The 26,331-nt window shown below is 41.1% G+C and overlaps 1 protein-coding gene and 1 long non-coding RNA gene across 2 annotated transcripts in view; one reads left to right on the top strand and one right to left on the bottom strand.

Moving 5' to 3' along the window:
* The window catches only part of LOC132211001 (uncharacterized), a 135,403-nt gene that overhangs the window by 56,299 nt on the left and 52,773 nt on the right, over positions 1 to 26,331 (bottom strand). The window lies entirely within an intron of this gene.
* Positions 8,974 to 12,083, top strand: LOC125464095 (frizzled-10-B-like). The gene has a single exon (XM_048556153.2). It carries the CDS (start codon positions 9,422 to 9,424, stop codon positions 11,213 to 11,215), a length of 1,794 nt encoding a protein of 597 aa, XP_048412110.1. The 5' UTR covers positions 8,974 to 9,421; the 3' UTR covers positions 11,216 to 12,083.

The raw sequence follows: 26,331 nt of genomic DNA, 5'->3' as shown, positions 1-26,331 counted from the left end.
GTTTTGAAAATTAAACCCGTAATACATGAAGAACTGGTGTGCATGAAGGAAGGGGACAGTGCACTGTCTCAATGGTTGGCACTGCTCCCTCACAACGCCAGGGACCCAGGTTTGATTCCACCCTCAGCCGACTGACTGTGTGAAGCTTGCACATTCTCCCTATGTCTGTGTGGATTTCCTCCGGGTGTTCCGGTTTCCTTTCACAGTACAAAGATGTGCAGGCTAGGTGGATTGGCCATGGTAAATTGCCCATAGTATTCAGGGATGTGTAGATTAGGTGGGTAATAGTAGGGTAGGTTTGGGTGGGATGCTCTGAGGGTCAGTGTGGATTTGTTGGGCCGAAGGACCTGTTTCCATACTCTAGGGATTCTATGATCCATGAGTAGTCCATTTTCTTTGTGGCAATGACAACTTCAAATAAATTGGCTCGCCAGTAATTCTCTATATTAATTGTTTTATTTGTAAAACAATGAAAATTTGGCATAAAATAGAAAGACATGGACATTGATTTGAGATGATGTTACAAGATTCAATAATAAGTAATTTAGTGTGAGAGTATCATGAGGATGTGGAATGCACTAACATGGTTAGTGATTGAAAGAGTTGCTATAGCCACGTATCTAATTTATCCTTAAAAGTTTGAAATGAATTAGGAAACAAAGGAATAGAGAAATAGATCAAGCATTTTTTATTTTTTCCTTCATGAGGTATGACCGCCGTAGGGTGAGCTAGCATTTATTGCTCTTTGCTAATTGTCTTTGAGAAGTTGCTGCTTGGCCTCCATCTTGAACCACTGCAGTTCATGACCACAGTCTGCAGTCCACTACTGCTTATGTGGGGGATTACCACCAAAACAGACTGGTTGGGTCAAATGACCTGATTATATTTTGCACTTCCTTTGCAATTCAGAGGAGAATTCATAAAAAAGTGCACTAAAATAGTCCGTATTGGAAGGCAAAATATTTATCATTCTAAAATCATCTATCTACAGCGTCCTTCAGTGTCTACATGAAACATGATGCAACTCAAGATCTCTAAACAGCTTGACAATCTTAAGAAACAATAGTATCTCATGTCAAAGAACCACAAATATGTTAGGTGATAATCCCAATCTTGATTATTGCTAAAATCCATAGTGTGACTAAACTCTTCCTCCTCCCTTCACTAAAGGACTGGGCTTTCCAGTTCCTGTTTCATCTTTTTACTATTTTGCAAGAGATATTATCTTTTCTTTCCCTGTTTCATATACATAAAGAAAGCCGTTCACTTAACTACATATTATCTATCTCCAAGTCAGTTAGTGACAAAACATTGGGAGGTTCCTGAACACATGGAGTTGATAAAATTAAAGTAGACCCTCTGTGACTGAGCCCAAACACCCACATAATCTCCTTCCACATGGGGTTCACCTTACCTACAATCCAAGAGCTAGTAAAATTGTGAATGCAGATGTTATATGGCTTTGAATTTACTTGATTAGTGCAAAAATCATGCTTATCTAAAAGGTCGGATTCAGGGAAAGTCGAATAACGTTAATTAATTCAGTTTGACAATTTACTGTTTAGATATTCGAAAAACATTTATTGTGACTTAATTTTTTAATTAAATCAAAATGAGCAATCAATCTGTTCTTAATCTTTTACCATCCTACAGAGTTGGCAACTAATTTTATAAATAGGTGTTGAGGAGTTTGTGGATGGTACAAATTATTGTAATTAATGGGAAAAAATTATTTCCTAAATAAAATTTAGGAACTACACCATAAGGATTATTATTTATTTGTGTTTATTTATTATAATTTTTTTACGAAACACAATGATTAATGAAACAAAGCAAATTAAAACATTAAACAGACAGAACAAATCAAGCACTAAGAAAAGACTTTGCCGAGTGTTGTATTCTATACAACACAGAATCAATTACATCTACATTAAAGAAAATAAAAATACTTCAAACACGATGAAATGTGCTTGAATTGATCCAACCAAAAGAGTCCAATTAACATTACACAAGTTTATACTTACATCAGACTCAACTGTAATTTTTCTGTTCTTTAACTTCAATGAAAAGTTAGATATGAATATGAAGAAGGGGAAATGCTACGTTTTTTTTCACTGAAGTCATTATTCTGTGAACAGAAAGCCAACAGCCCAATTTAGATGCATTTAGATACAGGAATGATGGAAGCCAGACCCATGAAAATAAATCTTATCTGCTTCAGTATATGAAAGAGGCAGCCCAAATTAAGTTCAGCCAGCACTGAAATGGTGGAGAGGGAGAAATCAGGTGGCAGCATTCATGTCTAATACACCAGTTTTTACATTTTCTTTTCCTTTTCAAGTCAATGAATTAATGTAGACTTTGTATTCATGAAAGGTTGTTAGTGCCATGGTATGGAGCGTTCTTGGAAACCCAACAACCATAGCACAGACTTGGGTCAGATTTAGCACAATGAGACAGAATGGATTAGCTAAAAGACTTTCTTTTCTAGCTTTACCTCTAGCCTATGCATGAAACTCTCATCTCACTATAAAAGTGAGTTTGATAAGATCCAATGATTTGAAAATTGTGAATATTGAAATTTTATGGGTCTATGGCATAAATGATCCCTAAACTAAAATTTAACTTTGGCTTAAGAATTGTGAGAGTGGAAAATGAGGGAAAATGCCACACTGATAAAGGAGAGCCTACTCTTCTTCTAAAGTAAAAGTTGAAGAATACCAATCGGGCAGAACAATAGCACTTTTTTGATCGAGCTATGCTTTATCTTTATGAAACCAAGGGCGGCACAGTGGCTCAGTGGTTAGCACTGCTGCCTCACAGCGCCAGGGACCTAGGCTCGATTCTCGCCTCTGTCAACTGTCTGTGTGGAGTTTGCACATTCTCCCTGTGTCTGCGTGGGTTTCCTCTGGGTACTCCGGTTTCCTCCCACAGTCCAAAGATGGGCAGGCTAGGTGGATTGGCCATGCAAAATTCCCCATAGGTTCAGGGGGGTGTAGATTAGGTGGGTTATAGGGAGATGGGTCTGGGTGGGATGTTCTGAGGTTCAGTGTGGACTTGTTGGGCTGAAGGGCCTGTTTCCATCCTGTAGGGATTCTAATTCTAATTCTAATTCTAAAATATAAGCTTCTCAGCTTCTTGTCACCATGCATAACTGACATTGAAAAACACATTATAATTTTTAATTAAAATATTGTACCTTCCGTAGTATTCCTTGGTTTTGAGTTTGAGTTTGGAGAACAAAACTATCTCCCTTCCTCCCCTCCTCCAACCCTCTGCACTAAGTAGTATTTCTTTCATTACCACACAAGGTATTCTTTGGTATGTCCAAATGCAACTGGCAATGTACAATGAATAAGAGCCAGTTATGTCCTTTGGGCCTAGCCTTGGCTTTGGCCATAAACTTCAAAATGTATTTCTACATGAAACTGTTAATGTAGTGAGAAGAGACTTTCATTTGATTAAGTTGAGGACACCGGTTACAGATCTGGCTAAAATGGGTTGAAATACATTTGTTCAAATATGAATTGTGAAACCCACAAATCTTTGGCTAGATCCACAGTTGACTACGAAGAACTAAGTTTTCTTTTTAATTGTAGAATCTACTGACAGTCTCTAAACTGTAGTCTATGCCTTTTATTTGCCCCCAATCTTAGCAATAATCAATTTCTTTGGTATCATTGGATGAGAGAGTTAAGGTCTTTAAAATGAACGTCCTAACAGCGTCTGTTTTCATTCCAGTTTCTGAAGACCTTGATGAACTGTTTTCACTTCTGACACATATATAACCAATACCTAAAGCCCTGTAAAATTTGTAGCTAAATCAATTTGCTCCTTTTATTGTCCTCATATTCTCATCAGTTGTCTCCTTTTTCTCTTCAATCTTCAGCTTAACACACCAACCCCAAATAAACTCTTCACAGTCCAAAGACTTTAAATCAACTCTTAACTCATTCATCATGGTAACTGCTTCAACCATATTATCACACGAGGTCTCAAAAGTTCATTTGAAGCATAATTTCATTTCTCTTTCCAAATGTTCCCAATACTCCAACCAGCTGTGCTGGCTAAATGTGTGGTGCTGAATGAAACCAATATTGTGGAGTTATTTCCTGTTCTGGTTGAGGTGATAATGGGGCCTGTTTCATCGCATGGCATCACTGAGCTGTGATTAACATCTCTTAGTTACAGATGACTATACAAAGAGAAAAAGACATCCCCTAGCAATGCTGACAGTCACCTTTGGTTAAAGTAATTAGTTGCAACTAATACACTCTTGGAGGGCAATATTAATAAATAAATATAAATAGTTCTGCTAGTCCTCTGTGCATAAAGACACCTCCATAAAGAGGTGAAGATCTCCAGTTGGACTCTCTAGTCCATAGTAAATTAGTTCATTTCAGTAAGGACAACAGTTGCGATTGCAATTGTTTCAACTGGTTCCAGTGCCTCTGGGGTGCGGAAGTGCAGAAGGTTATTTAAGATTTACATTACTTGTGTTATCCAGTCTATCCATCTGCTGTCATTTTGCTTGTGTGGACATTAGAAAAGAACAGGATGAGGCATGGTTCATAAATATTACATATTGGAATAGCTTAAGGAATGATTACTTCATGATCTATTCTCACACATGAAGAATCTGCACAAGAGCTCGATTCCAGAAAAGCAGTAAATACTTATGGGTTTGTGTTCCAGTAAGAATTAAGACATTCTAGAGAAATGTACAAATCTATTCTGAAATTTTCATAAAGCTAGACTTTTGCTTGTTCCCTTAAAAGCACTAAGTTTATTCAATTAGCAGAGTAAGCACGAAAGGGGCATCTTCAAACTCCAGTCTGTGCTGAGCTAACTGACCCCCAACTCAGCATCAGTAACAAGCTAGAAAAAGAATCCTGCAGTTACAGTGGGGTCAGTTCCAAAGCTATGGAAATCCCTACATCCTACTGTACAGTTTCACTTCAACAGTATAATGTTGTCATTTGTTACCCATATATTGCAGCCTACAGCAAGATGCATGACCTCATTAGAGTGGCAAAGGGCTAGTAAACTCCCTCAACCAAATAATTAGATTTGGAGCTACATTCCCTTTACTTCTGTGGAGGTATTTATATAGCGTAAATATAAATTCAATGTTGCAGTTCTTGGCTCCAAATGTTACATGTAGCCAATTAAGTATCACGGACATTGGTTTGCTGATACTATACTAGGTGCTCATATCAAAACAGAATAATAATAAATATCCCGCAATGATTACAAAGCAGGATTCCAGTTAATTGGGACTCAGATCATAGCTGAACAGTAAAACAATCCATAACTCATTTGAATCCAAAATGAGATAGCAGCCTCACAATCTCGAAGTTGTAACTTCTTTGCGTTGTACTGAGTCAACAGCAGCTACTAATGTGAACTTTTCCTGTGAACTTAGTATGCTGTTTTTATCCAATTTGGGGTCCATTTTCTTCCTGACAGCAGCTTTCTTTGTGCAGGTGCTAGCAGCTACTGTACTCCGTGGTATTGAAGTGTGATGATGTATTATATTATTATATAATGCTGTCATATCACTGCACAATTATTTTTAAACATCACCAGGCTTGGCCACCTACAAATAATAACGGTATCCATTTAGCTATACACGTTTTAAAACTTTACCTAAAGGATTGTCAAGGAATCCATTTATGTAAGGTGCGTGACACTACAAGATAATAAAATGTGAGGCAGGATGAACACAGCAGGCCAAGCAGCATCTCAGGAGCACAAAAGCTGACGTTTCGGGCCTAGACCCTTCGTGACACTACAGTCTGATTTATTTGTTGCAAGTGTTTCGATATTCGGTCGTACGATATATTTTACAAATAAAACCAAAAAAACTGTGAATGCTGGAAATCGGAAACAAAAACAGAAATTACTAGAGAAACTTGGCAGGTCTGGCAACATCTGTGGAGCGACAGCAGAGTTAACTTTCGGAGCCCAGTGATCGTTCTTTTCAGAAGTGATGTGCGTTCTTTTGTTTCTCTGCTCCACATTGTCACTTTTAAAACATTTTTGGTCCGTGTGCATTTTCCTCGGGCATTCCGCAATAGCGGCTTGGGATGTTGGGGTTGTACAAACCTTGCTAGTGCAACGTAAGTTGTTGTTGTACTGGAGTTTCCTCCACGGGCTCCAGTGGGAAGTGAAAAAATTACACCTTGATATTTAAACTGCGCCTAGATGTCCCGTGAAACTCATCAGATCAAAGGCAGACATAAAATCGGCGCAAATCGCCGTGAATAACGGGTGCCCCAGGAAAATGCTGGGAAAAATGAGACTACCAACCCATCTAGCCATCAGTTCAGACCCAGCATGTTTAATAACCGAAAATCAGGAGGGCGTTAAATGTTCTAATGCGACTGGTACTCGTGCTTTGAAATTGCATTAATCCAACCAGAAAATGCAGGAGAGAATAAGTATATTAAATACTCAAGAAATGCACTGGAATGTAGCAGAAAATTAAGATTTTTTTTGCTACAGCACCTGTAAGTCTGACCATAAAAAGCCCCAAACAAGTGCACTTGAAGAACCCCTGACTGTGTAGTTTGGGGGTAGAATAGATTTGAGGGCGGGGAGACGAATAGACTAATGAGAGATGGACTAAAGTGAACACGCTGTAAACGTGTGCTAATCAATTACGCCTGTTTGTTTTTGAAAGGACAAGGATTTAGTTTGGACCCTGTGCCTGTAAATACGAAGGAAATAGCAGGCCCTGGGAGTTTATCAACCTGCATGCTTGAATTATTGCTTCCGTATTTTTTTTTATAATCCTGCAATTTACTGCAAGATTGATACACACAATTACAATACTTAGATATTGACCCTTCAGTGCTTTCAGACAAAGAAGTTGACATTTGAATGCAGTGGATATTGAAAAGCTATGAGGTAGGAGGGGGGATGCGGGGGAAGCTGTGGGAGGCAAAGTTACCTGGCAATTGTCAGAAGTAGTAACAAAGTCGTGGAGCTTTTAGAACCTGCTCATCTCTTATAATGACAGACTGGCAGGCGACAGGGAAAGTGCTGGGTTTCTCACTTTCTCCAGAGATTGTGGAATGAGTTTAATGTAAAAAAGTGTGGCTGTGCCTAGGTTTCTTTTTCCGCACCCCCCCCCCCAACCTTCTGGAGTGTGGGAATAGAAGTGAGAAGCAGGAGCATTGAATGCAGCCTCCTGGGCCAGGAGCAGTGGGGAGCCGCTTAGATGCCACTGATCCGAAGCCAGTGAATGAAAAGGGGATTAAGAAATGTTCTTATTTGCAATTCACAGAGATGCACCCTGTTGAACCGCTCGTAATATTTCAAAACAGATTTTTTTTGTTGAGGGGGGACTCCTTCCATTGTGTCAGCGCTCTGCTACTTTCCCCCCTTTTTATTTGGACACATTCCCTTTGTCTGAAACGGCAACAACTCCTTTCTGTGATGTGTTGCAACTTTGTAACATTTCCACAGCCTGGGTGCAGCATCTATCAATTCCAGTTGTAACTTGTGGGTTTATAGGAGAAGGGAGGCGGTTGTTTTCACCCCGCCATGCCAACCGAACCGTAACCCCCTAGTCGGGGTGACATTGTAAACTACCGAGCTTAGAAAAAAAGCATTTCGCAAACACACCTCGGCCAATCCTTGGACCTCTCCGTGTGCAGAAAAACAATGTTAAATAAACCTTAAGCAAGTCCATCCATTTTCTAATCTTAAACTGCGCCGCAATTATGATCCAATCTGACAAAGTCAGATTTTTCTCGGCAACATGATGAAACACCACAGATTTTAATAAGATTCCCAGTCATTCAAAATCTCCCCCTTCCAAAAAGAAACAACTTTTTTATCCACGGTTAAATATGTAAATAAAATGTCTAAAGTCATTCTTCAAAGAACACAAAAGAAGAAAAGATCAGCGACCGACAGCCATAAAATTCCTGCAATTCTCCGTAACACCAGCCGCCGGGGGTCCGTCTCTGTCGGAGTGATCCAGCGGGGATCCTGCTATTTGCATAAAGGCAAAGGTTTCAGAATCCCGACCCAAAAAAATATCTTTTCAGCTTCAGGCATCAAAGAGCCTTTTCATTTATTAGCAACAGAATTATCTTAGTCAGTGGCTGATTTCCACCTCTCTCTCTGAGGTGCTGCTGTGCTGTAGGCAGCCGATGGTTTTCCAGTTGAATTGACTTGCTTAGATAGGAAGCTGTTAAGAGAAAGATAAATACACTGGGGGAATATGCAGCTTTGCAAATGTAACAATGCCTGAATAAACATGATTTCTTTAAAAAGCACAATAACAAAGGGCTACAGTCAGCAACTTTTTCATAACAGCGAGAACCGAGGATTCTAAGATTTTGCCCAGGGTTAGGTCTTTGATTAATAACTTTTATTAGCAAAATGTGAACTTAGATCCAAGGTGTTAAGTTTGCAAACTCATCTTGATGTTTTATTCCTTTGCATTTATGGAGCTGCGGTTGGGAGCAAGGTCTGTGCTTCCAGCATTTCAAACTTTCTCAAAGTTAAATGTCAGGTCATTGGGAGTTGTGCGATAGGGTTCTGGTCTTGAACGTTCTGTTTTCACTGGCTCTATCGCCTTTTAAGTGCACGTTGTCTGTTTAAACGACCCATCTCCGGGTGATAGGAATGCACTTTCGCGCAAGGAAGCTGTAAAATAACTTGAGTGGTTACGGAGAGGAGTTGTGGTGGGTGGGCGGGGGGAGATAGATAGAAAGTGAGAGAATATCTGCTTCTACATTTCCCTAAACCAAAGCAGAAGTGGCGGAAATCCAGTCAGTATCAGATGAATGGCAGGCGCCCGAGTGCTTGTTTGGCCAATCTTTTGATGATCAACCCTCCACCTCCCCCCAACCCCCCACAACGCTCTCCCTCCCTCTCTGTTTGCTGCTCTTTTTTTCCGCCGGAGTCTAACACAGGGTCCGCCCACTCTTAGCTCACTTTGCAGTTGCCAGTCAGGGAGTTGCTTCAGTGAGCGTGTGTGTGTGTGAGAGAGAGTGTTTACTTCCTCCGTACCTGTGTTCCACCAGCGCACAGGGAACAGCATTCGGAAACCAGCCCCTGCAAGTGAAAGCTAGAAGACACACGGCGGATCGTTGGGACTGTTTGTGCGGTTTTGTCTTTGCTTGGGGCAGAGGTGTGTGTGTGTGTGTGTGTGTGTGTGTGGGGGGGGGGGGGTGTGCGCCGAAACAGCCCGATTTTCTTTCCCCCGGATTTCTTTTATGTACAAATTGTTGACGTTGGAAGCTTGTGCTCAGCGAACTCGCCCTCCTCTCCAAGGTTTTGCCTCAAGATCCAGCTACTGGGACAAGTTTGAATGGGAGAAGACGTTTGAGCGAAAGAGACGTTTGGAGAGGCTGGTTTTATTAATTGTTTTGAAGGGAGTGAGGGTCGGGGAGTGGGGGAGATGTTGAAGAAGTTTGAGATGGGACGGCTGGTCAGAGTGAGTTGCCTCTCCGCCCTGACCTGGTGGTGGTTGATCCTGGGCAGCCTGGCTATCAGCTCGATCGAGTCGGAACGGTCCGAGAGAGAGAGCAGATGCCAGGCCATTGACATCCCCATGTGCCGGGACATTGGCTACAACATGACCCGCATGCCCAACCTGATGGGCCATGAGGACCAGCGCGAAGCGGCCATCAAACTGCACGAGTTCGCGCCGCTGGTGGAGTACGGCTGCCACACTCACCTCAAGTTCTTCCTGTGCTCGCTCTACGCGCCCATGTGCACCGAGGAGGTGTCCATGCCGATCCCCGCCTGCCGGGTGATGTGCGAGCAGGCCCGGCTCAAGTGCTCGCCCATCATGGAGCAGTTCAGCTTCCGCTGGCCCGACTCCCTGGACTGCAGCAAGCTGCCCAACAAGAACGACCCCAACTACCTCTGCATGGAGGCGCCCAGGAACGGCTCGGACGATGCCCCCCGGGGGCCCAGCGTCCTGCCGCCCGTCTACCGGCCCCACCTCCGGGCAGGCAGCAGCGGCGGCCCCCAGGACCTCTTCCCCTTCTCCCACGAGAGCCCCGCCAAGGCGGCCTGCGAGAACTACGACAAGTTCCACCGGGTGGAGAAGAGCGCGTCGTGCGCCCCTCTCTGCTCCCCGTCTGTGGATGTTTACTGGGCCGCTCAGGACAAGAGGTTCGCCTTCGTCTGGATCGCCGTCTGGTCGCTGGTCTGCTTCTTCTCCAGCGCCTTCACCGTCCTCACCTTCCTGATCGACCCTCAGCGCTTCAAGTACCCGGAGAGGCCCATCATCTTCCTGTCCATGTGTTACTGTGTCTACTCTGTGGGCTACATCATCCGCCTGTTCGCTGGAGGGGACAGCATCGCCTGTGACAGGGACAGTGGCCACCTCTATGTTATCCAGGAGGGCCTGGAGAGCACGGGCTGCACCATCGTCTTCCTGGTCCTCTACTACTTCGGCATGGCCAGTTCCCTTTGGTGGGTTATTCTGACACTCACATGGTTCCTGGCTGCTGGCAAGAAATGGGGCCATGAAGCCATTGAAGCTAACAGCAGTTATTTCCACCTGGCTGCCTGGGCGATCCCTGCCATCAAAACCATCATCATCCTGGTGATGAGGCGCGTGGCCGGCGACGAGCTGACTGGCATCTGTTACGTGGGAAGCATGGATGTCAATGCATTGACTGGCTTTGTGCTCATCCCCCTTGCTTGTTACTTGATCATTGGCACCTCATTCATTTTGTCTGGCTTCGTGGCACTTTTCCACATCAGGAGGATCATGAAGACAGGCGGGGAGAACACGGATAAACTGGAAAAGCTGATGGTGAGGATAGGTGTCTTCTCAGTATTGTACACTGTCCCTGCCACCTGTGTCATCGCCTGTTATTTCTATGAGCGCCTCAATATGGACTATTGGAAGCTCTTAGCAACAAGGGAGAAATGCAAAGGGGGCAACAATTCAAAACCTCTGGACTGCACCATGAGCAGCTCCATCCCAGCAGTGGAGATTTTTATGGTCAAGATATTCATGCTTTTGGTTGTTGGGATCACCAGCGGCATGTGGATTTGGAGTTCCAAGACCCTGCAGTCTTGGCAGAACATTTGCAGCAGAAGATTCAGAAGAAGGGTCCGGAGGAAACCTGCCAGCGTTATTACCAGTAGTGGTGGGACTTCCTATGGAAAAGCTCAACCTCCTTTGAAAGCACATGGGAATTATGAACCTGCGCTCCCACCAACTTGTGTTTGAAATGAGTATTGCCTCGAACATGGGTTTGTTCCTCTCTTTTTCCCCTTCTTAGTTTGTGTACAGGGCTGGACCAGAAGGCGAATGAACCAAAATGGGGAACCTGAAGACAACTTGCCTACAGTAACAATGTTAAGGAGAAATAGATTCCGTTGCTGGCAGCAGTGTTCACTTGGGCTGGGAGTTCAAATAAAGGTTAAACTATTGGAGGAACCAGTGACGTCTAAAACATTCGGAGCTCGAAATCATTAGAGATGTGTGTGCTCCCACAGTATGTGTTCTGCTGTAATTCTGGATTGATTTAACAGTTCAATCATCATATTTTGACCAGCTCAGCAACTATTTACCTTTTAGCATGAAGCCTTCAGGGATAAGTAGGGTCTCTTCAAAAGGTTCAGTATCTTGTGGATAAGCAATATTCTGCTGAAGATGGGCAGTTTTAACAATGTGCAATAGTTTCTTTTTCTCTCCCTTTTCAACAATCAGCTGCAGATAAAAGGCTTACAAAGAATCTTCTTCTGACGAAAGAACTTAGAGGTATGGGCGACAGAAGTTCTTTAATGACACATTTTGCTTTCTGATGGAAATCAGGCCAGTGTCAGACAAGTTGAACTGATTTGTAAACGGGCGATTCAAAGAGACCCACGAAGCTTATCGACTCGTCTTATTGTAAAGCTAATTCTAGCCATGAATAGATCAACAAGCACTAGATAAAACAAAGAGTTTGTGTGGACAGGGAACCCCTGTGATCTTGTAGCTCTTCAGTTGCTTTGTGAAGCACATTGAGACTTTTGTATATATTTGTAAAATATAATTGTTGTCAAGTTTGTCTATTTTATAAAATAAAATGTTTCTTTAGTTTGGCAAGAAATCTGCTGAATATGTGACAATTCTTAAAAAGCAATTGGTTTCACGGCAGACCATCTAAAAAGGCAGTGCCTGGGGTTAAAATGCAAAGCTACTGCCTGCTAAACTTGATTTATTGCTGCTACGTGAAGGCAGAATATTAAAGAAAAGGGCAGGTCAGACCTGTTGTGAACAGAATTTGCGTGACGTTAGTTAATTGAAGTTGTAAGTAATTGGAGCTGCTGTGATGTTCCATTTTATATTGTCTATAACATAATGGCATAATTTAAAATATTTAAAAAGGGATAGTGTTTTACTAAATGCCATAGTCAGCCCAGCTGTAAGGTTAATTAATCTGTGCTGATTTATATTACCAATCCTACCGGGTTGCTTAGAGCAAAATACAGTAACTTAGCACTCAGAAACTGCAGATTCTGTCACTTCAACAACAAATATTTATTTCAGTAAAGAACAGCCTTAACAAATTATCCATTAGTATATTGTCAGAAAGCTTGAAACACCAGGATATAGCCAACTTTTTTAAAAAAACAAATTCCCTAAGAATGACTTTTTTTTGAATATATAAACTATTGCTTAAAATACAATCAGTTTGAGAGGACTGAAGATTATCATATCCACTGGGAGGGCTTATTGTGTTTAACTGTGTTTGGTTGGTTGAGTGCCTCACACAATAACACAGTAACAAAACTCACATGTATTATTTTAATTGGATTTGTAACAAGGGAACAGTGAATGGTCAACAAGGAACATCTTGATTTAATCTGCAGAAAATACAAACCTCTGTGAAGTCCTTGTAATTAAAGAGCTGACATGTCATATAATTCAAAAACAGTTTAAAATACCAGAGTTACAGACTGTTAGGAAGAATCAATGGCAAATCATCGATTTAGACTTTGCTCCTTCAATCTTAGACTTGTCACTTGATGGAGGAGAAATCAAAAATAGGAACCCAGAGGAGTGAGGGGCAACTGTGACATTGCAGGTTTTCCTGAAACAAAGGACTATATGAGGTTACAGATAGCAGGTTAAGGGAGAGGACTAATGATAGCCCTATCTCTCACCAAATTCCTACCCTACTTCCCAAGAGTACTGTCTTTATATTTCTCGCCTATGTAAATATATACATTGAACTTGTCAAGGTAGTTGGACTGAATCAAAGAGACTGTTGTCTGAATTTGTTTTGAGCCCTTTTTTTTACCTTCTGGTTTGTTTGGATCAATTAACTTACCTTAGTCTGACCTGTGTCCTTTTAAAAATATCACTGTTCACATGGATGATTTAGGGACGGGATTATTTTGCAGAAAGACGTTTGGAATTGACAAGGTAGCCAGAACACTATAAACAGAAAGTTCCAGCCAATACTCTAACCAGCCCGCAAAGAAAGTTTGATTTTCAGCGGCAGTACCGGTTGTAGATTATTTCCACCATTGCTGGGCCTGTTTGTATTTCTCCAACCCCAGTGGTATGTGCAGTCTATTAATTATCACTCAATGTTAACAAATTATGTACAGAGCTTTAAAGAGGCAAAAATCTGTTCCACGTTGCGTGCTGTAAACAGCCAGCCTTTTGGAGGCCAGTGATCGTGATTAGACAGTATTTCTGCTTCCTTTGATCAGACCTGACAGGTTCAGTAGATCACCCCAGCCCTGTGGCCTGAAGGCTCACTGCAACACCTGTTTGGAAATCCAGATCTGCCAGAAGCCAGCTGCCTCCCTCCCAGCACTGCCAGATCCTGTCTGGAAGAAAAAATCTTTTTGGTGCAACTTCAAGCAGGTTCTGATTACCTCAGCAAGCAGCTTGCTTGTTTGCAGTTCAGTAATTTTTACCATCTTGTTCAGACCTTGCAGCAAGATCCCAATTTTTAAACAAGAATCGTAAGCTCAATTAAAATTTAACTTTAAACAATTGATTTTACAACAGAAAAGGAAGGGAGTCATTCTTCTCAGAATTGGATTAATCCATTAGGAAGTCACAGTTTTTGCAAGCATTCTCCAAAGATAAGGTCAGTGGCTACATACACAAAATAAACAGCTATTTCTTTTGCTTCTCTACAAATGATTAGTCATTTGAGAGAAATTCGAATGAAGCAGATCATTGCAAATGACTTTTAATGCAATCAAAATGTTAACAATCTTTGACCTTCCCCTTCAATGTTTGTTGCCACAGTTCTTCCTCAGATGGAGAATGTTCCAAGAATAACAGACAAGTGCAGGTTTCTTTTGCTAACCTTGTGAGGTATACTGTTTTGTGATCACATCCGATGATTTTTGCACTAACAAAGCTGATCACAAAACAATTGTTTTTATGTTTCTTGTAAATGCAAATTGCAAATCACAATTCCAAAGCTTGGATTGAAAATTGGATGCATATCCACTTGAAATTGTGTTTTTTCTGCTCTTTCAATTTTATTGGTACCTTTAAAATTGAAAAATTTTACAGCCATCGATATGAAAGTAAGTTTTAAAAATAGAATATCAAGCTATAGTCATTATGTACACTTCAACGTGGTTGGACTGCTAAGTGTAATTTTATTTATGACTGCTACAACATACTTCTGAGGAGGGAATTGAAATTATTTTCATGTAAGATTAAATGTCGTTAAAATAGAGTAAATATGAATTAAAGTTCCAATTTTCAGTTTGTTCAAGAACGCAAATCAAAGTTTTGATGTTTCTTCAGAGCAGATCAAATTAAACATTTTCCTTTGAGCTGAGATGCATAGAGAGTGAGTGTTAATGGCCCAACCCTGGATGCCCTAAGTATACAGCAAATGTTTCGCCCACTTCATCAAGCACTAAAGGTTAACTGCATTAAATGGGACTAAATCACGCAGGCTATATAAAGTAGAGGGAAATATTTCCTTCCCTGAAGGGCATTAGTGAATCAGTTGGACTCATGTCATACTTGTCTAATGCATGTACAGAAACAACTGTACTGAACATGTTCAGTTTTACAGATTGCACTTATAACCTCTGGTTGTTACTCCAGTGTTACAGCCATTCCGCCAGGATGCCCAGAACAAATATCACAGGGTATAAAGACATTCTTGACTGTGTTTTTAGCTTCCATGTGTTTTTTAATGTGGCGTTTTTGAATACTCCCATCTCTACTGGTGAATATACCTAATGCGATGATAAGATACCCTGAGCGGACATTATGTTGGACATTGCTCATGTGAAGTCTAGGCAGTGGATATCAGCAGATAATTTGGACTTGAGGGTCCTTGTTATGAATGAAGCCCAATATTCCTTTGTGTCCATATTGTCCTACAGGGACAATGAAGAATGCAAGCCACAGTTGATTTCTCACGTTATCACTATTTACGCAGATTTAAAATATCTATGCCATTTTACTTTTGGGGGTTGTGCAGCAACAAATTTTTGCCTGTTCGCTGGTTATTAAATCATTTGTTCTGATCAAATTGGCGCTTACAAATCTTGTGCACTTTTAATATTTTTCCACAAGGTTGAAATTTTATTTTGAAATGTGAAACAAATATTTATTTCCATAATTGAAATATAGGCAATGGTATTAATACAACAGATTCAGGATTGCTCCACAGTAAAGTTAATGTAATGCTTTTCCGACTTTCTTTAAGTTTAATATTAAATTGCTTTTGCTGTGCATCTACCCACATCAGGTTATACTTAGTCCTATTGGTGTTAAGCAAGGAAATATGTTTGCAATTACTGTTTATAACCTGTGAATAGTAGCTTAATGAATGTATTTAACAAAAATGCTAGTGTTAGGTCAGTGTTAGCAAGACCAAGTGAAATAGCAAACAAGAGATTTACAAAGAATACCAATTGCATCACTCTAATTATCTCGAATCAATGGGAAAATGCATCTTTCGTTAAACTGCTTGAAAAAAATGGGTAGAAACAAAACCGGACAGAACAAGAATTTATATAGCAACTCTCTTGGCCTTGGGAAGTCGTTGAGTGCTTTACAGTGATAAAGTCGTTTTGAAGAGTATTCACAGGTTAAATGTAGGAAATGCAACAGAAATTTGTACACGGTAGGGTTGCACAAATTAAATGACCACATAACCTGTTTTAATTTTACTTTGTTCACATGACTGGAGAAGTAGTTACAATTTGATGCTGAGGTGAGTAATCCATTGAAAGGGTTCAGCTTGCACAGTTAAATGTCTGTGATGTAGTTAGGAATAGATCTTTCAGAGCAAAGGTTCAGTATCAGGACGACAGTCTAATTTGGATAGCTGTATTCACAATTTGACCCGTTCCTGTCACCAAATCTTTATCCGGATATTCTGTGGAAGGTTAAAGCCTATGTGTTCGCTACTCAAAGCTAGTTACTAGCTGACAATTGATGTTTGCAGCTATACTAGAAGTATGCCATCAAAATGCAGGCTGACAACAGCTTGTAAGGGGATGAATGTGTTGCACTAAGGGGCGACAGTATTTCACATGGCTGCATGGGTTTCTTTCTTGATGTTAGTGAGAGTGTTCCGTTAGTTGTCAGCCAGTGATGTCTTTGTGAAGGATGTTTTCCCAACAGACATCTAAGGTTCAGGTGGATTAGGGCTTGAAACCACACAAGCTGTGTTGGTCTTAGTTCCCCACAAATAATTTTCATGACTTCCTGGAGCTGGATATTAACTGTTTCTGTGTGATGACCCGTGTTGCGTCAGAGACAGTAAGGACTGCAGATGCTGGAAGCTAGAATCAATAAATGTGGAGCTGGAAAAGCTCAGCAGGTCAAACAGCATCTGAGAAGCAGGAAGGCCAACTTTTCAGGCCAAAACCCTTCATCAAGACTGGAGAGGGGGTGGGCAGCCCAGAAATAAATAGAGGGTGGGGTGTGAGGCTGGGGTGAGGGTAGGTGGGATGGAGATAGGATGATGCAGGCTATTGTGGTTGGTCAGTAGGAAGGATGGAGTGGATAGGTGAATAGGAAAATGGACAGATTGGGGTGGAGAGATTTTGAAGCCGGTGAAACCAATACTCAGGTTTTTGGGCTGTAAACTCCCAAGATGAAATGTCAGATGTTGTTCCTCCAGCTTACGTTTGGCCTCACTCTGACAATGGACGAGGCCAAGGATGGACATTTCACCAGGAGAATGGGAGGGGGCATAAAAATGGATGGCAACCAGAAGCTTGGGTTGGTTGGTGTGTGCAGGGCACAGATCTTCCACAAACCGGTCCCTGAATCTGCATTTGGTCTCCCTGATATAGGGGAGACAACACCGGGAGCAACAGATACAGTAGTTGAGGATAGATGAAGTGCAGGTGAATCTCTGCCGGATTTGGAAAAATTGTGTGGGACCTGTGACAGAGGCGAGAGGGGAGGTGTAGCACCCCCTGCAGGAAAGGTGCATGTGGTGAGACGTCAGTGGGGAATTGTGGAGCTGACGAGCGAGTTGTGGAGTGAACGGTCCCTGCAGAAAGCGGACAGGAGTGGGGAGGGAAATATCTTTTTGCTGGTGGAGTCTGATTGAAGGTGGTGGAAATGTTGGGGGATAAAGTATTGTACTGGAGGTTGGGGAGGTAGTGTGTGAGGACTAAGGGGGCTCTATCCTTGTTGGGGGGAGGGGGTTTGAGGGCAGAAGCACAGGAAATGGGGGAGATGCTGTTGAGGTCATCCTTAATAACAGAGGAGGGAAAACTACAATCCCTAAAGTAGGAGGATATCTGGAAAGTCCTTGAGTAGAACCCCTCATCCAGGGAGCAGATACAGTGGAGGCAATGGAATTGTGAGTATGGAATAGCATTTCTGCAGGAGGTTGGGTGAGAGGAGGAATAGTGGAGGTAATTGTGGGAGTTAGTGAATTTGAAATGGATGTCAGTGGTGAGTTGGTTACTGGAGATAGAAACAGAGAGGTCATGGAAGAGGGGGGAAGGTGTTAGAAATGATTCAGGTGAATTTGAATGCACAGTGGAAAATATTGGTGAAGTTGATAAACTGTTTGAGCTCCTCGCAACTATCTGCTCCACCCTTACCATTGACCAACCACAGTAACCCCCTACCTGCATTCACCTGTCTCCATCCCACCTACCCTCCTCCTGCCCCACACCGCTCCCTCTATTTATGTCTGGGCTCCTCTCCCCCTCTCCACTCCTGACTTCCCTGCTTCTTGGATGCTGTCTGACCTGCTGTGCTTTTCCAGCTCCACATTTATTGACTTATGTGTTGCATAGACCAGGATGTGTAAAGTGGGGAGGCTGGAGGCTTGGGGACCGCTTTGCAGAACACCTCCGCTCAGTTCGCAACAAACAACTGCACCTCCCAGTCGCAAACCATTTCCACTCCCCCTCCCATTCTCTTGATGACATGTCCATCATGGGCCTCCTGCAGTGCCACAATGATGCCACCCGAAGGTTGCAGGAACAGCAACTCATATTCCGCCTGGGAACCCTGCAGCCATATGGTATCAATGTGGACTTCACCAGTTTCAAAATCTCCCCTTCCCCCACTGCATCCCTAAACCAGCCCAGTTCATCCCCTCCCCCCACTGCACCACACAACCAGCCCAGCTCTTCCCCCCCCACCCACTGCATCCCAAAACCAGTCCAACCTGTCTCTGCCTCCCTAACCGGTTCTTCCTCTCACCCATCCCTTCCTCCCACCCCAAGCCGCACCCCCAGCTACCTACTAACCTCATCCCACCTCCTTGACCTGTCCGTCTTCCCTGGACTGACCTATCCCCTCCCTACCTCCCCACCTACACCCTCTCCACCTATCTTCTTTACTCTCCATCTTCGGTCCGCCTCCCCCTCTCTCCCTATTTATTCCAGTTCCCTCCCCCCATCCCCCTCTCTGATGAAGGGTCTAGGCCCGAAACGTCAGCTTTTGTGCTCCTGAGATGCTGCTTGGCCTGCTGTGTTCATCCAGCCTCACATTTTATTATCTTGGAATCTCCAGCATCTGCAGTTCCCATTATCTCTGAGGCTGTTCTACCCTGGCTGGTACCTACCAGTTTACATTTGAGGTTCACTCTTGTTTTGACCTTATTTCCAATGTTCTGGAGGTGTTGCCAGTCAATTACTGTCTAGTTTTGATGGTATTTTGGTTTTGGATCAGTGCACAGAAGCAGAAATGAGTTGCCCAGGTGGAAAGCTGAAATGCAGTCTTGGCAGAGTTTTACCTAAGTCTGCATTTTCTACAATGGGTTTCCATGATGTTTTAATAATGTTGATTGAGCGATAAAGATTAAGAGATAGGGTGATAGGACCAACAGCCCTGCTCCCTTTCAGAATGGTGGCATGGAATCTTTTAGATTTAAGGAACACCTGCAGTTGTACTGTTAACCCCAGTAGTCCATTGGAGTGGTCAAGTCTTCAAGACTCTGGGGTGGAAATTAAATTCACAACAGTACACTGGCATTAAAATATATCACCATTCATTAGCTTTTAATATAGTATAGCATGATAAAATATTCCAAGACATTTCTTGTGGTAAAACAAAATATGGCACTGAGCCACAAAAGACCATACGACTGGGTATAATAAATAATTTGGTCAAAGAAGTAAGTTTTAAATAGTGTTTTGAACGAGGAAAGAGAAATGAAGATATTTAGGGCAGAATTCAGGAGCTCAGGTGAGGCAACTGACAGCACAATAACTGGTTGTGTCCATGAAGATGCTTAAGGGCCCAGACTTAAATGAATTTAAATCTCTCAAAAGAACTCGGTCAGTGCTGAAGAAAAGATATATTTTGTTGAAGCTTTCTATCTTGCGTTCATGAGGACAATTCACAATAAATATGAAAGCAAAGAGTAAGCAACATTTATACTGTGTTGGAGGACATGCTGATTGAGTTCTGAGGAAGGGTCACTCAAACCAAAACGTTAACTCTGATTTCTCTCCACAGATGCTGTCAGACCTGCTGAATTTTTCCAGCAATTTCTGTTTTTGTTTCTGATTTAGAGCATCCACAGTTTTTTCAGTTTCTATTTGATAAACACGTCAAGTCTGATTGGTAAAGGTGTCGTGAAGAATCTTGGCAGTTAACTATTAATCATTATTGACTGGTGCATTCTCCACAACAAATAGTCAGAGTCCACTTTTCGACCCCTTGCTACATGAATGTTGTTTTCTTTGGTGTTTTTGAAAATTGTCCTGAAGAGTGCAAGACGAGAAACTTCAGCAAAATGTGTCTTTTTCAGCAATACTCAAATTTTGTACCCGGAAATGATTATGTACATCATGCAGAATTGTGGGATTGAGAGGGATACAATCATACAATATATATCTTGCACTTGAGTTATTTTAGGGGCAGCCATTTAGAGTCAAGGCCACAGTCAGATCAGTCATGATCCTATTTAATAGTATAGTGAGTTCAAAGGGCTGAATGGCCAACTCCTATTTCTAAATTGTATGTTTACATGCTTACTGTCCATTTCACCAAAGTTATGTTTTTGTAAAAGAATATTGAAAATACACTTTAAGAGTAGCATCTACCAATGATCTAAAGGTCAGAAGAATTCACTCTCTCAATTCCTTATAATCCAAGAAATTTACCTTTGAGCTTTATAATATAATTCAAATCATTTAGTTTTTCGCTAGATCATTTACCAGCAGTTTTTAGTTATTCTAAATGTCTCTGACTAGCCATAGGAGAGCATTGAATGTTTTTCTGCTTTAAAAAGTAAAGATTTAAATGAAACATTGTTCTTTGTTAGAGTTGTCAAAACTGTATCATTATTTAAACTGGCACAAGGAGGATTAATTGTTTTAGCTGTTAATGGAGATTCATAGATAGCATTCCAAATGCAGTTAAAGTAATGTACAATAGATGCATTTCTTTATATATGCAGATTGCCCCATTACACTTATATGAATTTGAATCATGGATGTGTTTTCTTGGCTGATGCAAGAATATTGATAGAGACAAATCTTACTTTGTAAGTATGTTTAAAAATAAGGCTTTGTGCGTAAAATATGTTGTCCCACAGTGGAATTAGATGCTCTCAATGACATTCCTTAAATCAGAACCTGTACTTACAGGGAACGTCCTACATTCCAAAATGCAGACTCAGTCATGATTTTGTGAAGTATTATGAACCTTATCTGTCTTACATTGTGCAGTTCTGAGCTGTGTTCAAGTAACAATTTGTCATTTTGTTTTAAGCTGGGTTCACACACATTTCTAACTCACTGTATTAGTTTATCGTGATCTAATACATCGGTCTTTAATTATTTTAGCTCAGTGCTCCATCAGGAATGTTTTACAAACATGCCTGTATAATTCTACGGTTGGGTAACATTGTTTACATGACTGTGAATGGTAAAGTATGTTCTGTAGGTACAACAGCCTACAGGACAAACTTTGCAGTTTTCAACTTTGCCATCTTTTTAGTACCTTGTGTGCCATTGATAGGCAGTAATATCACAAGAACTTTACCTTAACGACTGCTGTTAACACAGAAATACATTGCACACGTGTGCCTATAAAAACTCATCATTTTGTTTTCTGTAAATATATATTCTAGTTAACCTTACATTAAATCCCTCTCGTCATAGGTTAGCTGACTGTTTAAGTGAGAATTCTTCAAGTTTCTGAAAATAGTGATTCCTTGCTGAGATTCAATTACGTCCTTCAGTACTTCACCTCTGAGCGCTGACTGTGAACATTGGTGGGTTAATTCACTCAGTGGGAAATTGCGAGGCAAGTCAAACTCTATCTTTATCTCATGCCCACACGTACACATGATCACACATATACACTTCCAGCTAGAATTGTTAGAAAACAGTCGGCAGGGAATTCCAACTGATTTTCCTGCTCTGACATTGGCAGTAACTGTGTTAATGAGGTGTGGAGCTGGATGAACACAGCAGGCCAAGCAGCATCTTAGGAGCAGGAAAGCTGGCGTTTTGGGCCTGGACCCTTCATCAGAAATGCAAGGGTCTAGGCCCGAAACGCCAGCTTTCCTGCTCCTAAGATGCTACTTAGCCTGCTGTGTTCATCCAGCTCCGCACTTTGTTATCTCGTATTCTCCAGCATCTGCAGTTCCTAGTATCTCTAGGAATTGTATTGTTGCTCAGTAACTTCTTCTCATGTTGTAATAAAATGGTGTCTCTTTCTCGTTTTTTGCGTCCTAGTTCTGATGAGTGCAAGAAGCAAAGCTTCAAAGTCCAGTCTCCTTTAAGCAATGTATAAGCTCTTTGCCAGCAAGCATTTATCCAACTATAATGTCTGTGACTAATTGTCAGTTTGTGATTAACTCATACCAGTTGATCTGGCTTAGCTAATAAAACAATAAACTTCTTGGGTCATCAGTAATTTTAGGGAAGCAAGAAGCATTGTTTTTGGCAATGCATGTAGCTCTTTTACTGATATAGCATGTCATGAGACGACAATTATCCATTATGCTGAAGTTGTCATGGAAATCAGGTTCAGTCAGATTGTGCTGCTTTTGTAATGACTACACATAACCTGGTCACATGTCCTACAGGAGAGAATAAACACTGACATAGAATGTAGAATAATTAGAGTAATACCACAGATGGATTCCATTTTGCCTCTCATGCTTCTATCATTGCTAGCACTCTCTATTCAGAATGTCTGTCCTATGCTTACATCACTGTTTTTAAGTGTATCAGTCCTCTTGACTTCAGATGACCCTAAGCCTAGGCACTGGAATGTAGCTCTTACAAGTTGTAAAAATTAGGAACAGGAGCAGGTCTTTTAGCTCCTTGAAGCTGCTGCACTTATTATCACAGACAATGGCTGATTTGATTTTGGTCTCAGTTCCATTGTCCCTACTTGTCCTTCTAACTCTGGACTTGCTTGTCAAATATCAGTCCAACTCAGAATCCAACAAATCCTGGGGGATTGCAAACAATGTATTTACTATCTCCATGAGCACTACATTTAATTCCCTGGGATGCACACCATCATGTACCATCATTTGTCAGTCCTCAATTCCATTAGTTTACCCTGTGATAGTGACTGTTTCAGGTTCCTCTCTAACCTTTGCTCCTTGATTTTCTACTATTCTTAAGATGCTTTAAGGTCTTCTACCTTGAAAACAGATAAAAAATGTCTGTTCAAAATATGCTAATTCCTTGTTTTCCATTATTATTATTGTTGTTTTATTTATTCACTCATAGGATGCTGATGTCATGGGCTGGGCCCGTATTTATTTCTCATCTTTCATAACCTGTAACAAAGTGGTGGTGAGCTGCCTTCTTTAACTGCTGCAGTCTGTGTGGTGCACATTGGCCTTTCAATGTTTTTTGGGTGGGACTTCACGGATTTTAACCAAGTGACACTGAAGGAATGGTGATATATTTTCAAGTTAGGATGGTGAGTGCTTGGAATGGAACTTGCAGCCCCTAATTAATGACATACCAACTAGTGGAAACAGAATATTCTTCTTTACCCTGTCAGCGTTGTTCATACACCTCAATAAGGCCACTTCTTAATTTGCTCTGCTCCAACTGGTCCCTCTAGATGGTAATGGTCATAGAAGATGATGTCTAAGGAGCACTGGAGAATTTTCGTGGTGCATTTTGTTGATGGTACACACTGCTGCTACTGAATGTTGGTTGTGGAGGGAGTGATTGTCTATGGCTGTGGTGCCAAACAAATGGCCTGCTTTAGTCCGGCTGTTGTGTCAAGGGTCTTGAATGTTGTTGGAGCTACAACTTCCAGGCAAGTGGGAAATATTCTATTACACTTTTCATTTGTGCCTTGTAAATGATGGACAGGCTTTGAGGATTCAAGAGGTGAATTACCTACTGTGGGCTTCCTAGTCTCTGACCTACTCTTATAGCCAGAGTATTTATATGGCTTGTCCAGTTCCCAAGTCTCATCCTCTAAAGGGATCGATATTTACTTTAGCTAGTCTGTTCCTTCCAATATCATATTAGAAGCTCTTATCGTCTATTTTTATATTTCTTGCTAGTTTATTCTCAAATTCTAACTTTGTTCTCTTTATCTTTTTTTAGTCATGCTTTGCTGGTTTCTAAAATGTTCCTGTCTGATAGTTATCTTACGAGGAAAGGCTGAGGGACTTGAGGCTGTTTTCATTAGAGAGAGGAAGGTTGAGAGGTGACTTAATTGAAACATATAAAATAATCAGAGGGTTAGATAGGGTGGATAGGGAGAGCCTTTTTCCTAGGATGGTGACGGCGAGCACGAGGGGGCATAGCTTTAAATTGAGGGGTGAGAGATATAGGACAGATGTCAGAGGTAGTTTCTTTACTCAGAGAGTAGTAAGGGAATGGAACGCTTTGCCAACAACGGTATTAGATTCACCAACTTTAGGTACATTTAAGGCGTCATTGGATAAGCATATGGACTTACGTGGAATAGTGTAGGTTAGATGGGCTTGAGATCGGTATGACAGGTTGGCACAACATCGAGGGCTGAAGGGCCTGTATTGTGCTGTAATGTTCTATGTTCTATGTTCTATTATAGCATTGTAGTTATCTTCTTTCAATTTGGTACCACAGTATCTCTAACTTCCTTATTTAGCCATGGATAGTTTATTATTCTCATAGATTCTTTGCTTCCTCATGGGACAATATCATTGACAATCTTTGCTGACAAAGACCATAAAGAACGTAATGCTATAATACTCTAAAAATAAACTACTTAATAACCCACAATTTCATTCAGTAAATAGTTTATAGTTATATTTAGCAAATACAAAGTGAAGATTGGAATTTTTTTAATGAACAGAAGAATTCTTCAATTAGTAAAAGTGTTCAAAAGGGACCTCACAAGCATTTGACACTCAGACTTTCTACTAGATTACTAAATACTTCAAAAGGGTCATTTACTATGATTCTATTAAATAATGTTAATTATATATAAAGCCAAATCTGTTTGCTGAATAATGTGTTTCCTTATTGTGATGTTTTAAAATATTAAGCAGTTATCATGAATTTTGTGTCACAGTTTAATGTCAGTGTCTTTCTGGTTACAGGTCTTCCATTTCATTTTTTTTGAAGACTAATGAACTGAAAAGGCAGATTTTTGCAGATGGCAAAAATATGTAAAAACTGACCACTGAATTTCAGGCAGAATCTATAAATAGTGTACTGGAAAGAAAATGGGGAATTTATGTTGCACTGCAATATTTCTTATATCTTTAGTTTTCTAATTTTTACCTAACATTTGGTACTAGGTACCTTGTAGCTAAGATGGCACCACGAATGGCGACATTATAAACTTCTCACTGTCCTCCTATATCCCTGTACTTGGGTACACATCACAATAAAATCTAATTCTAATTCTGTTTGTAGCCCATGGCAAAGTTGTTGCTGCAGTCCTCAAAGGAACAAGTAGTAACTTCTCCAACATTGTTGGTGGGCACCTTATGAAGGCAAAGACTGACCATGCCAATGTTAACAACAGCCGATACCAATAGAGCTGATTTTCTGCTGGATGTGCTGTGCATTCCATCAACTTCCTTAATTTTATATCAGTTCCCTTTCCTAAATCAACAAATCCCGATTGCTAAATCTCTTTAAAAGATGACCTTGGTCCAAAGATGACTAATGAATTAAAATAAATCTCATGTTGTTTGCAAGCCTGATGCATCATTGATTGTTCAAAATGAGCATTGCATTTGTTTTCTAGCATACCCACCCAATTCTCGCTGACTTTCAAACCCCATCTGACCTAGATGTGTTAGAGGTCATCTTCTATGGGGCAAAACAGTTGGGAATCTTATTTAGGAAAGATAGGGTTGTATGTTCTATTTCTCACTGTGCCTGTTGTGAAAGGTAACATGCACACTTCATTCTTTCCCTTTATGATTTCCTTCAGTTAGTGGTGACACTTGGGCTTCACTGTATAATACTACTGCTGCATGTTGGATCTCATTGTACCTGCAGCACTGGAAAAGCCTCCTTTTACCTAAATCTTTGTGATTGTCTGTTGTTTTTGGTTTGTGAATTTGGAGGGTATTTTACTCTGGAATGAAGCAAATGAAGAAAGAGGTGTATGTTTGCCTGGAGTTGCTCTTCTGAAGTGACAGGTACCTCAGGGACAGATTCGATGAACCAGCTGGCTCTGATTGGGTACTTTGGCTCCCTCCCTCCCAAAAAAAAATCATGTTACTTATCTGAAAGAAGGTTAAACTCTAAACATACAAATGCAGGAAGTTTTCACTCTCATGATAGATGAATTTCCAACAGCCTGTCGAGCCAAGTCAGGTACAAGAAATTTTGCTGCATAATAGTGTAAGTCCACTGTACATGATAGAGTCAGGAAAAACAGTGAATTTTTTTTCCCTATCTATCTCCATAAACAGATCAACATTTTCCTGTAATTGT

The sequence above is a fragment of the Stegostoma tigrinum genome, chromosome 26 (genome assembly GCF_030684315.1).
Source record: "Stegostoma tigrinum isolate sSteTig4 chromosome 26, sSteTig4.hap1, whole genome shotgun sequence".
NCBI lineage: Eukaryota > Metazoa > Chordata > Chondrichthyes > Orectolobiformes > Stegostomatidae > Stegostoma > Stegostoma tigrinum.
Note: the sequence above shows the minus strand (reverse complement) of the source record. Positions and strands in the feature narration are given on the sequence as shown.

Excerpts from the sequence above, each read along its gene's own strand:
- LOC125464095 (XM_048556153.2), top strand. The coding sequence starts at position 9,422 with ATGTTGAAGAAGTTTGAGATGGGACGGCTGGTCAGAGTGAGTTGCCTC.